General features: G+C 39.2%; 1 protein-coding gene across 50 annotated transcripts in view; it reads left to right on the forward strand.

Annotated features, from left to right (window-relative positions):
- Positions 1-13357, forward strand: part of ZBTB20 (zinc finger and BTB domain containing 20) — a 900898-nt gene that overhangs the window by 830599 nt on the left and 56942 nt on the right. For 25 of the 50 annotated variants that reach the window (XM_071214781.1, XM_071214782.1, XM_012518423.4 and 22 more), the window contains 2 exons: positions 3774-3935; positions 4307-4494. In XM_071214781.1, coding sequence (XP_071070882.1) covers positions 3925-3935; positions 4307-4494 — 199 coding nt within the window. In that variant the 5' untranslated portion in view covers positions 3774-3924. The remainder of the gene's footprint in view (positions 1-3773; positions 3936-4306; positions 4495-13357) is intronic. The other 25 variants (XM_071214788.1, XM_071214799.1, XM_071214789.1 and 22 more) reach the window with 1 other exon arrangement.

Below are 13357 nucleotides of genomic sequence, written 5' to 3' on the forward strand. Positions count from 1 at the left end.
TCTGTCAGAACGTCAAAACCAACCGTTGAAAGGCAGGTGCCTGCGGCCACGTTTTTGTTTTGTTTTGTTTTGTTTTTTTGAATTCTGAGTTCTACAAGCGTGCGGGAGGAAGCGCACAATGATTGGTCTGTTTCTCTGTGGAAGTGTTCAGAGTACACCCAGTTTTGCTTTGCATATATTTACGAAACATCTGCCCTTTTCTTGTTCTTAAATCCTTCTCCCTCACCAACCCCCTTTCCTTCCCCTTTTCCCTGGTTTCTTTCTTTGTTGTTGGCTTGATTAATTTTTTTCATTGTAACTTTCATTTTCCGGTTGAGGAACAACTTCATCAGAGTGAATAATTTTAACACGTATAAAGAGAGAGAGAGAGAGAAAGAAGGAAGGAGGGAGGGAGAGGGAGAGAGATCGGAGAAATCAAAAGAAAGAAAGAGACTGAGAGGCCAGAGTTTGGCAAAGCAACCTTTGGCATGGTGAGCAGGGGGAAGGTTCTGGTCTGAGTTTGCCTCTCCGAAGCGCCGCCCGGAGTCAGCCAGTATGCTGCTGCCCTCTAAAGGCTCTGGGGAATACTGTGCAGCAGCCACAGAGCCTCGGTGAGACTTGTCCTCAGATGTGCCGTGTTTACATAACGCTTTTTATACAACCAAAGAAGGTATTTTCAATTAATCACAACAGGGTTTGCTCTTTAATTCTTAACAAACTATGAACTGTAAAAAAATGGGATTGAAATGACCACACCTGTGTATGTCTAGACATAGACTGGTGCTATGTTTTAGTGTTTCTCAGCTTCAGAAAAAGATTCCGAAAGAACTATTAGAGATGGTGAGGTGGGAAATGTATTACTTCTAAAGACAGTGATTGGTTGTATGTTATCTCTGGAGTTGGGAAATACCCCAGTGGTAGGAGGGCAAGTGAAGTGATATTAGATAAACAAGGGGGTGTGTCAAAAAGGTTTTCAATATTTCCTGTTTGTAGAGATGGCTCTAATGCCTCTGTGCTATGAATGTTCTCCAAAAGTGATCCTCCAGATAACAAACAGGAAGGTATGGTGCAAGATGTCAGGTAGGACGCAGGATCAAACCTCGGGAAGGAAGCAAGGGCATTTATATGATGAACAATACTTTTTACAATATTAAAAATTAAATAGTAATGGTTGTTTGGCCAGGTACCCCTGTTTGAAAGAGAGCTTACTTGGTTTCCTGAAGCACATGTCTGAAACTAACCTATGCTTTCTTTGATAAGCCTCAAACATATATTTTTTTCTGTTACATAATGTCTGCCATTAGTGTTTAGTGTGTATATTTAAATAAATCATAAGTACCAGCCTGACTTCAGTGAGCAAAATGGTCCTACTTTTATCAAACGCCCTTTATGGATTCAAGTGAAAAGCAGCCAGTCAACTGCTGCATAAAGAGAAGGAAGTAGAATTGGGATTCAGATTATGATTATTCTCAAAATACTTTTTAATTTCAGCTCCCTTTATTCAGTCAACAAACACATATTAAATGACAGCTTTATCTAAGCTTCTCTGTCTATAAGTATAGAATAGATGTTGAACTCTGACAGGGCTAGAACCATGTTTGTTTTATTCTCTATTCCATGTGGGCACATTATAGGGAAATAATAAATATTTATGAAATGAATAAGTGAATAAATGAATGTTGGAGGAAAAGAAGAAATGGATGAACACAGGGAATACAAAACTAAGACATTTCCTTGCCCTCAGAAGGCTTACAGTCTCATAGGCATGATAAGCACATAAATAGCCATTATCTTGAAACAAAATTTAGTGTGTAAAACAAGAGGAATAAAAAATGTTTGTGTTATAGTTTACGTTGTTGTTTACACTCTCCCCCAGGACATTCAGTGGGTTATGGCAGGATATATAATGTCCAGCATCTGTCCCTGCAATATCATTTAGGACAACTCGAAGTCCCGAAAATGCCCCCACATAATCCATGTGGTGCAGCAGTGCTCCAAAATGTAGTCACCAAATGCAATGAAAAGTGCCACAATGACGACAGAGGTTGTTGATGTGGGAGGAGTGTGTGTGGGGGGGGGGTATATTGGAACCTCTTAATATTTGTTAATGTAACATTCTTTTTGTGATCTATGTATCTTCAAAAAAATACAATAAAAAATAGTTTTAAGTGTTTGGGGATTTCAGAGAGAGAAAGAGACAGAGATAGAGACAGAGAGAAATCCTACCTGGTAGAGAGAAATCAAGATAGTTACAACATGGAGACAATATTTAATAAGTATGGAGGATAAGTATGATTGCAACAAGCAAAGATAAAGAGAAGGGCTTTCCACCCAAGAGAAATAACTTGAGCAATGCTGCAAAGCCAAGGATGTAGAATCGTCTGAGAAAATTCAGGAAATTTAAGAGTCCAGTATGGCCAATATATAGGGTACATGAGGTAAGCTAAAGCAGAAATGGAACTAACCTTGAGTGTCGGGCTAATGAGGTCATTTCAGATGTAGTGAAGGAGGAACGAAAGCCAATTAGTAAATAATAGTCTAGATAAAAAGTGTTAAGGTGATTGCAGTGAAAATGGAAAGGAGACATAGATGTGAAAAATACAAAGGAAGCATAATAGTCAGGACATGTTTACTAATTGGCATTCAGGTAGAGGAAGATGTATAACGACTCCGAGGTCTTCAACCTGGTGACAACATTAATAGAAATAGGGATGTAAGGGGAGGCACTGGCTTCCATGGAAAAGATGAGTCAGGCTTTGAATACTTTGAGCTTTGTGTTTAGGAAAACCCGAATACCAGCTCCTTGGGAGCCCATGTAAACACTTAGGATTTGGGGGGTGGTCCCAAGTCACCTATTGAACAAACAGTTGGTAAGGCATTGCAATTTGTAGCTTATCCTATGTGGCTTCCTCCATACTGAAAATATGTCTGAAAGTCTCTCTCCCCTGTATTCTAATCTTTACCGTTTTATCTCTGCCTCCCTCCCTCTAAAGAAGCAGATTTGATTTCACAACCTGTTGGACCAGAAACACAGCATGCTAATCATAACACCATATTCTGCGAGGGCAGATTTAACTACCCAGTACAACAAATTTCAATTCAAAATATTCTGTATAACAAGTCCATTGCCACGCTCATAGAAACAAGGGAAACATGGAAACAAATCTACTTACAACAAATTAAAGGCATAGAGCCAAGAAAATTTGGGGAATGTTCAGGGAATGACTAATAATCCAGTTTGGCTGGGGTCTAGGGTACATTCAGTATAAGCTACATATTAATTTAGTACCAATTGCATTGTTCTGGGGAGAGGAGACCTGAGCTGACCGTTAGCTGAGCTCTTTTACTTCCTATTCCTGACCCAAAAGAGCAATTACTATCATTTGCTTTCTAATTTCCTTCGCTCGTCTTTACTTCATACCCCAAACACACAATCACACTCCTAAACTCCAGGATCATGCACTAAATCAAAGAACAAAGGGACTCTTAAGCTTAGGATGGGTAAAGTATTGGAGTAGAGGGTCCCTTGGTGACCCCTTCCCTTATCACCTACTAGAATGGAATTTAAGCTCTTCTTTTCACTTTTGACTCACTACTTTAACAAAAACTTCCACCCCACCCCCTCATCTATTGGGCCTGAAACTTTAGATTGTAGTTTCAAGTAATGTATTAATTTAAAATAAAATCTAAATAACAGCCAAAATTTTGAATGTTCCATACTGTGTTCCATGAATAGAAACTTAAAATGGAAGGAACATTTAAGGCCTTCTAATCCAAACCCTTTATTTTTACAGATGAGGAAACTGAAGCCCAGAGAGGTGAAGTGAGGTGCCCAAGGCCACAAGCAAGTTAGAGGCACAGCTAGTACCATAGCTCAAGTCTCCTGACTCCCAGTCCAGTGCTCCTCCCATTACTCCACGGGCCCGTCTCTAAGCTTCCTGACAAATGCTAGAACGGTAAACCTCCACTAGTATTTTTCCAGACCATGTTAAAACTCTTAAGGGGGAAAAAAAGGATGCTTTCTTGGATAATGTCAGCCATACGTAGCTCAAGCTGTCTAAAGTTCTGGGACAGGGTCTTTTTATGCAGCCAACAGTCCAAATGTGGTGCTGTTTGCTTGGCCCATATGCTTTCATGTGTTCCCAGTTAGGCCATTACTGGAGGGAAAAAAAAACAAGAATCAGCTTGTTTTAAAACAAGGGACATACTGGACTCCCTCCCATCCCCCCTCAGAAAAAAAAAATCAAGTTATCTTTAACAGATTCTAAAAATGCCTTTTCCCAAATATGCAGTCAGTTCCTTCAAAGGGCCCTTTGTTTATTTTCAGGAAGAAACCCAAGACAGCTGAAAACCAGAAGGCATCTGAGGAGAATGAGATTACTCAGCCGGGTGGATCCAGCGCCAAGCCGGGCCTTCCCTGCCTGAACTTTGAAGCTGTTTTGTCTCCAGACCCAGCCCTCATCCACTCAACATATTCACTGACAAACTCTCACGCTCACACCCGGTCATCTGATTGTGAGTACACCAGAATGGTGATGGTGTCTTCTCGGTGCCTGGAGCAGGGCTTCTCCCATGGGTTCTGGCTTTTTTGCTTTCAGTGCAAGCCATTTCCAGTTGGTCTTCTAAAGTAGCCAGAAGTAACCTGCCACCATTTTGATTCAGCCAACATAATATATTTTCAAAGCTAGAGTGTATTTTAAAGCCAGGTGGCCAGCCATTTGGCCTCAAAAGACTGATTAATTAAAAAAAGGCTGAAAGAGACTACAGTTTCTTTCATAGCATTAACTCACAAAAAGAAGTTGTGATGCTGCTTTATAATTATTCTTTTGTCCTGTGATCTGAAAAATAGCACTTCTTTGACTACTAAGTTAAACAACCAAATGTGGACCTCAAAAGGCCAGTTAGACACAAGGAAACATCTATTTTGAAATTATATAACACAAGTCAGATTCACATTAGTTATTGGAGGCTCATGTAGCTTGGCTGAATTTCTCTCTTTCCAGCTTTTAATTTATTTTGAAGTGGTTAAAGGATAGCATAAACCTACAGAAGAAAAAAGAATAACTTCCAAGAAATCAGAAGCCCCCCAGATTTACATAGCCAATAAGAATCAAGGTTAAAAATATTTTTTAATTAAAAAAACTGCCTAAGGGCTAAATTTGGAAATGGGCAGCTTAATGAGATTGTCGCTATTGAAATCATTTCATTGCTGTTTATTTTTGCTGTCTTCCCATTGATCTGGGAGTCACTTCTAATTCTATTTTAAGAAAGTTGATAAATCACGTTTAGGAGATTTATTTTTTCTTTTTCTGTCTGAAATGTAACCAGATACTTCAGATAGGAAGAAACCTGAGTTGACAATGGAAAGGAATGGAATAACTTTGGGGTCCAATCCCAAAGAATATTCCTTTTATTCTTGAGATAGCCAGCTATTCTGAATTGATCTCCTTAAGTATGTCTCAAGACAGGCAAAGAGCAGGCATATTCTTCTTAGACTGAGTATGATAAGACCAAGAAAGTTTTATTTTCAAAAGAGAACTCCATTTATTCTAGCCACGAAGACAAAAATGTTAATTAGGAAATGAGATTCCACACACCCTGTTGTTATTTTTCTTACAGAACAAAGGTAAAATGCTGCTGCGAAAAGGATAAGAGGTGAATGGGTCTGGGAGATTTCATTCCTCTCTTCCTTCATCATAATAATCTCCCTAGATAAAGAGGAAAGACCTAGGGGCTGGGGCCAGGGTGAAGGGATCTTGTCCAATGTATGGGTGGGCTGAGACCACAGTCCTGCTGTCATTAGAAAATGGACATGGAAGGAACAAGATCAAAATCCCTATGACCCGCGGGGTTTGCAAAATCAAAGTTGCTGCTTCCAGAGGGACACCTGGGGGATCGGAAGTGGAGACTGTATTCTGTGAATGGACGTAATAGTAGCATCTTTGGGATTTCTTGCCCAGTAGTCTCCAGCCTAATAGTAATTACAGGAAGAATTGGAAAATAGTGTGACACAGTGCCTATAGACATGGGCTCATGGTCCCTGCCTACCAGGAAGGTAGCCTGTTCCTGTGGAGAAGAGCCTGAGCTTCAACACGCAGACCTACATTGCCTGCCTTTCTGCCACACCTTATGGGGAAGATTACACAGAATGGCCTTAGCCCAGAGATCCCCTGTTACAGCAAAGCAAGTGTTTTGCTGACTAGAAAAAATACTAGGCTTCATTTATTGTACTTTACCATAAACATCTTCCTGCCAGGCCTTAGCATTAGCATGAAATGTCTATCTGGAACAGTATGAGTATGATGCCACTGTACCGTTCCTTGGTGACCCTGAGAAAGCCAGGTGATCTGAGCTCAGCAGGGTGTCTGAATGCTATTGGAAGGAGAAGAAACAGGAAGGAAAAATCTAATCTCCAGCTGTTAAGAAAGTCATTTTGATTTTGCCATGAAGATGTATAAGTCATATCTACTTCAACCTGTTGTTTAAATTAATTATACTTTCCTGCAAGTATATTTGGATAGCAGTTTGTCCTGATTTGAGCCTACACTTAGAAGAAAATTGTTTTTAGGAAAGATTCACAGAAATCTGTCCATTTGGAGATTGTTTGAGAGAAGACAGGAAAGAGAGTTATTTTAAGCTGTTAAAATTTTGGATGCTCTTCTTGCATTCAAGAGAAATTTTTTGTTTTAACTTTCAAATGTCATTCTTACCATAGATTAATTTAAAACCCTAATTTCTTTAAGGTAAAATATTCAGTTCTGATTTAGAACTAACAGATTTGGGCCATTTAAAAATAGTGCCCTTGACTTGTTAGTCTCTCTAACTTCAAAAACATTCCAGCAGTGTTTGGTGTTCCAAGCTTTCACAAGCGCCTGAATTTTTATAGCACCTTTTTATTTGTCATGTGTTTAACAAAATTATTCTCAGTCATGCCTTATTGCCCATTTCCTGTCAGTCAGTATGATTCTTCCCAATTTCCAGGCCAGAAAACTGAGAAAATAGACACCCAGATAAATGAAACAAAATGCCCATGGTTAACTCATTCAGGTACTGAGGGATATTTATGGATTTGCCCTTCTTGTGAGCAGCCAGATTTTTCTGTTCCAAGTCCAGAGATGGTATTCCTGACTCTGAATGGACATCTTGAAAATGTGTAATTAAGCACATGGGTGACCATGTTATAGAAATACAATGGATAAAACATCTCCACAAAATAAAACTCGGCTGTGAACATGGGCTGGTAAGGGTGGGTAAGCCACAGTGATTTTGCACATCAACGATATAGGCCATATTTTATAGCAAAGCTGACAGGTCTGAACCCTTAAATTCTCAGTTGACTGTTTAACCTGCTGAGCCACTTCAAATTTGGCAAAAGATCCAAATATTCAATATTCGAAACAAGAAGGAATATATTTGAAAAATGCTTTCCTTTGTGAGATGATGAGGTTAATATTGCTTCTGAAATTTATGCTGCTTTGCAGCACAACCACTAACACAATTTCCTTTTAGCAATATTCCTCCATTACCTCTAGCTTGTCACCTCTTCACCATTTCCAAAAAATCTAATGGGAAACAGACTCTGATGATGATAATGGGAAGCATTAAGACAACTCTTAGAATGCAAAGGATACGAAAACCCTAGGTGTTTGTGATGAGCAGTTTCCCACTGAACAGGCAGAGTGTGAGCTGAGCCAAATTCTGCCTTCAAATGCTTAAACAGGACTAGACCCAAGTCAGCAAAGCAGACGACACTCTCCCTATGAAAAACATTTACTGACACCTATCAATTTGTAATTTATCGCAGTCCTATGAGTGTGATTAAGAAGACCGGAACGTTTGCATATTTCTTCCATTTTCTTTTCTTCCAAATAAGGCTCCCATAAAGGGAGAAGGGGTTCTCCTCCCGTGGGTTGGCCTCCCCACTCTTGGCTGCACATACACCTATTCTGATGCCTTTCTTTTATTGGAAACTGGTATCTGTGGTTTCTTACTTTCTCATGTTTTACACTGGCCTCATCAGACTGTCTCGTTTTTTGTGTCCTTGCCAAGATGCACTTATGCATTAACAGTTTTTATTTATTTTTAATTTAACCTTTACACATTACCAAACTGTTATGTGGGTGGGTTTAACTTTAGCTCTGTAGGTAGGATGACTCTGCTGGGGCTGAACACTATCAAGGAGACTGGCGGGCTCTTCCCCTTCTGTCTTTAGCCATCCACCTTCATTGACCTCCCCTCTGCCAGTCCTTTGCTCCACCCACCCAAGTCACCACGATTAAAAATTTTAGGACAGTGGGCTCGTTTTGAACTTTTAAGCAATTTTTTAGAGAACAAAACAAAGAGGATTTTTATGGCAAACTCCATTAATGCCACATTAAGGCTGACATTTTAATTACCCCAAAGTCAGGAAATGCAAAGTTCAGGTTCCCACAGCAACAGAAACTGTCCCCTTTAGTGACTGCATCACGGCAGATTCTTTCATTCCCTGCTCACATGACTGACGCTGGGCATGGGGACACTTTTTCTTATCAATGGATGTGGAAAGGCACATGGCTTTTACCCTTTTTTTTTTCCCTGTAACTACAATTGAGGATACGGGTCTTTAGCTTCCCTCCCCAAACCATCTATATGTATTACCCTGGAACAGAAGACTGTTATAGCTCTACATGTGCACACGGACAGAATTAAAGTTGCTGAGGGAACATTAACTCTGATTTCTGGACTTCCGTGCCAGTTACATTTAAACCATAATGTTGTAATTTTTGGCATGTTATAAATGTGCTTTTCATGTACACAGACAGAAAGAAGCATAAAATGTATTTTAAAGAGCAATTAATTACTAACTTTGTGATTAAAAAACATTTGGTGCATGTTCCTTCCCATTTAGCATCAGCTGCTGGTCTTAGCCAGGCCTAATAGATGACATACTGTGTCTCATCCTGTATCTCAGATGTACTTACTGTATGTTCCTGTTCTTCTAGATAATTAATTCCCTTAGTAAAGCTGTAGGGGGGGGGGAAACAAAATGGAAGGAATATGCAAGCATGTAAATAGGGTAAAGGATATTTTGAAGGAAATGATTCATTTCTGCAAATAAACCTCTTAGTCCCTGATAAAGAGCCAGAAAATCTGCTAAGTGGGTGTAGACAAAGGTTTCTGGCCACCTTGGAGCATCTGGTCCCGGGCCATAAGAATAACTTGCAAGCAGATTTCCCCATGAATTCCGGGCATGCCCACTGGGGGAGTGATTTTACTCTGCAATATACAACATTTTAGACTTAAGACTAAAGAAGTTATTTTACTCTGTAGTAACTTTCCAATTTATATTCAGAGTGGAAAAAGTAAAGTTGTAGGGAATCAGGTAAGATGTGAGCTTTGCCAAAGAACCCTTGACTTAGAGAGTAGTGTTTTTTTCTTCTTTTAGATTTGACTCTTGATGATCCATTTGTATTGGAGAAAGAAGTGTTTCAAAATACCTGTTGGAACAAGTTTGTTGAGTGAAAGGAATCGGTAGCAATACCATAGTACAGTGTTTAAAAATACAGATGCTCAAGCATATACTCAAAAGTGGGTAACAGAGATTTCTTACAGAAAGCATGTGTAGCTTAAACTCTCAGGCAAAGCTTTGAGGGGAACATGCTTATGAAGAATTTGAACCTCTGTTATTGCTATTTGTTCATACTCTCTCCTGTCATATATTATATTTTGTTCAGTTTGGTTGCATATGGTATTTAACCTTTAGGAGAAATACTTGAGTTTTACAGGGTTCTGATTTGCTTTTACTTGTGCTGTCTGTATGTGTGAATGTATGTCTGTATGAGTGAAAACTGTTCAAGCTAGTTTGAAAGTCTCTTTGGCAAGTTTGACTGCATGTTCAGAAAGTTTCCAATCGGAAAGCTGATTCAGTGTAAAATCTTCCAAAAACTTCCTGAGGCACCTGTTCACTTGAAAAGATTGGATTTCTGTTGGAGGTGCTCAGAAGGCAGTGTTTATAACTGAAGATCTCTGTTTGGAGTGCCAAAAAATGAAAAACATTTTGGCCCAAAAAAACTCCATAAATGTTCAAAATGTATAATCAAACAAAAGCTTCATTTGGATTCAAATGCATGTATCTCAGCAGATGTGTCTAAACTAACTGGAATCCCACAGGAACAGCTGAACTTGATTTTGGTATGTCTTGATAACTGAAAGAGTTATTCTTAGACTTTGGAAGGACAAAAATGGTCCATCTGTGAAGAACCGTAATAGAGACATGACAAAAAACAGCATCCTCTGAAAGCGTTTATTTATGGAATTTAGGACAAGTTGGACAATCCTGAAAACATTTTGGGGTCACACTAATATGTAGAAAAAATATAGCAAAAATGGGATGGAATAAGCAACTGCAGTCATTTTCCTAAGGCTTGCTGTTAGTTTTCTAATAGATTCCATATCAGTTAAACAGCAAATAGATCATCTTTGGTATAACTAAATGCTCTCATTGCCCCCAAAGCATCCTGTATTCCTCTTTATTCCGCTTCATATAATGAATTTTATATTTACCTTTTCACTACTAGCAGTTTAATCTGTTTTTTTTTTTTTTCACATTTCATTAACCAAGTAAACCTCTTACTTATTAAGTGTGGATTCATTTCTTTAAAGCTAGTCATTCTCTTCTTAGGAATTTGCTTTTCTGCCTCTGAGTTAATGAATAAAATATCTTTGGAATTCTTTGTTACCTTTGATACCCTCATTTTTGGAAGTTTTAGTGCTTAGTTGACCACTTACACATTAGAAGTCCAGTTAATTTTTTTCATTTACTCTAATTTCCTAGAGTTTATTTAGGGACACATTTATTTTTTAAAAATCACATTTCTTGATGTTTCATGTTTTCATCTATCTCTTTTTATAAAACTTGCCCTTTCCCTATAACATTAATTTATTTGGGTTTCTTCATCGTTGCTTAATGCAGCATTTTCTGTTAGTCTCTCTTATCTCATTCATTCATGCATCATTCACTTAGAAATTAATTTAGTCATTTAACAAACTACCGAACCCCTGATTCTGTGCCAAGTCCTCAGCTAGGACTAAGGATGAAGATACGGTGAACAAGATATTGTCCCCTCGCTTTAGGAACTCACATTGTTCCTAAACACTTTACTAAACACTTACTAAACCCATAAGCCCACGAAGGGGATAAATAAACGCAGTATTAAAGTGTTTGATTATGCACAAAATGCTACTGAGCTCCTGAGGAGGGAGACTGAAGCTGTGGGGAGGCCTTCAAAGGGAAGGACACATTAGACCAGGATAATGGAAAGTGAGCAAGAGTGTACAAGGTCAAAGAAGGAGAGAATGGCATTCCAAGGAGAAGGAACAGAGGCAAAGGCACAGAAGCACAAAATAAGCATGATATTTTCAAGCAACAGCAATTCAGTTATGATACTCAGGCCTTCTTACATTTCACCCTATTTTAATAAAAGGGATAACAGGGAGGTTTGTCTTTGGGTAATGCTTCCATGGCTGCCTTTTAGTTCCTTTTAAAGACTTGTTGCTTTCTAAATAACTAATCAAGCAAGACACGCACTTATTTTCTAACAGGTAAAAAGTGCCCTTCCTTCCATGGAATCAGTAGAAGTAAGGAAATATTATGAGGAATCTAGTGATGATTTATAAAGTCTCTGATTGGCCCAGCTCAAAATAACTTTTCTTACTGAGAAAAGTTCATTCCTGAAGCCACAGATTCACCTGTAGGTGTCATGCCGGAACTCCATCATTGACTTGAGGCTCCCCTCAGATTCTAGCAATCTAGTGCTTTTAAAAAATCTTTCCAGGTTCCTTGGCAATCTGGTTTCGTTGTCTGTTGCCTCAATTACACCATGCCAGATTGCTCTCCCAAATATTGCGTGAATGTGCTTTGATCCCCCACGTGTAATTGTTAAGACCGACTGCTGATTTTCAGGGTTCTGTTCTTCATCTTACCTTCTCATCTCTTGCTGAAGTACATCGCTAATTCTTATTCTGCAGCTGCTAGTGACAGTTTTATATGTGCTTCCTCTGCTAGTGGTAAATTTTATTTTAAAAAATTAGTGCTCCCCCATATCTGTCAGGGTTTCTCACATCCTGACTTAAAAAAAATTCCCATGCACCACTGCCCTCAGAGATGGATCATTTAGGATCAGCTGATAGTGTGCATGAGGATTCTTGAGTGCAGTCTTTGCTTTAAAGAATTTTCAAATCAGATCCAGTTATCGTACACCAGGTAACATAAGTTAAACCCCTTATTACCTCATCAGCAGAATAAGCACTCTCTGCTTTCTTTTTTGCTTTTCTTCTGCCTCCTTTGTTATCTCTAAGGAATATGTACCAGTTACTACATTTTATCAACACTATTAAAGGCTACTTGATATGAACCATTATTGTACAAATGAGGAAACTGAGGTCCAAAGAGGACGACAGTCATGCAAAAGTTTCCCAGCATAAGCAAGAGACAGAAATAGAATCATCTCTCCTTCCACCATACTATGCTGCCTGTTACTGAGTCTGCTTCTGAGAGAAACTTGTATTTTCTGAATGAAACATTGGTCAGAACTATTCATCCATCAATTTACTGAATGTTTCAATGTAGAGGATCATAACCTAGGGATTGTGCAGGATGCAGTTTTACAAACTGAGATCATGTGCATGGAGTCTCCTAGAAAAGAGAAAATCAGATATGCTCACAGACAACAGCCCCACAGGGTGGCTAAAGATACATGCCCATTCACCCAGTCCCCCAGAGCATTGGCTCACTCACTGGGCTAGCATGCATAGGGTTCATCTAATGTACCTGTCACTACACTAAGCTCTTTAGAGGGCCCAGTGATGGAGACAAACAGACCTTGCCACAAAGAACCTTAAAACTTAGGACATGTCTTCAAATCACCACTTTTTAGGTAGAATTTAGAAAGTTCATAAAAAGTATTACAATCCAGTTAATTGTAGCACCCAGTTAAGTGAATCGGAAAAAGTTCCATTAGAGCTTTCTAGGAGAATGAATAGAATTCCATAGGAGGTATGAGTTACGGTGCAGAACTGTGGAAGGATTGTAAGTAAGAGTTGCCAAAAGCAGCACTTGGCTTAGGTAAGATCTAATTTAGCAGAAGACTGTAGAGAATGCCTGGTGGATATGGGATGGGGTGACTGAAGGGAGGAAAGAGCCCCAGGAACCTCTGACAGTAGTTTGTGCTATAAACGGCCTGCAGAGAGATGGTGATAGTGGGAATGGGGAGGAAACTGGAGCCACAGGTTCTGAGGACCAGAGTGGACAGCTCCTGGCACTGGTAGAGACTGAGGTAAGAGAGGAAAGCAGCAGAGATCTTAGATGTAAGATCTAGGATCAAGCTCCAAGTTATCAGGA

Source organism: Dasypus novemcinctus, chromosome 4 (assembly GCF_030445035.2).
Source record: "Dasypus novemcinctus isolate mDasNov1 chromosome 4, mDasNov1.1.hap2, whole genome shotgun sequence".
NCBI classification, from domain to species: Eukaryota; Metazoa; Chordata; class Mammalia; order Cingulata; family Dasypodidae; genus Dasypus; species Dasypus novemcinctus.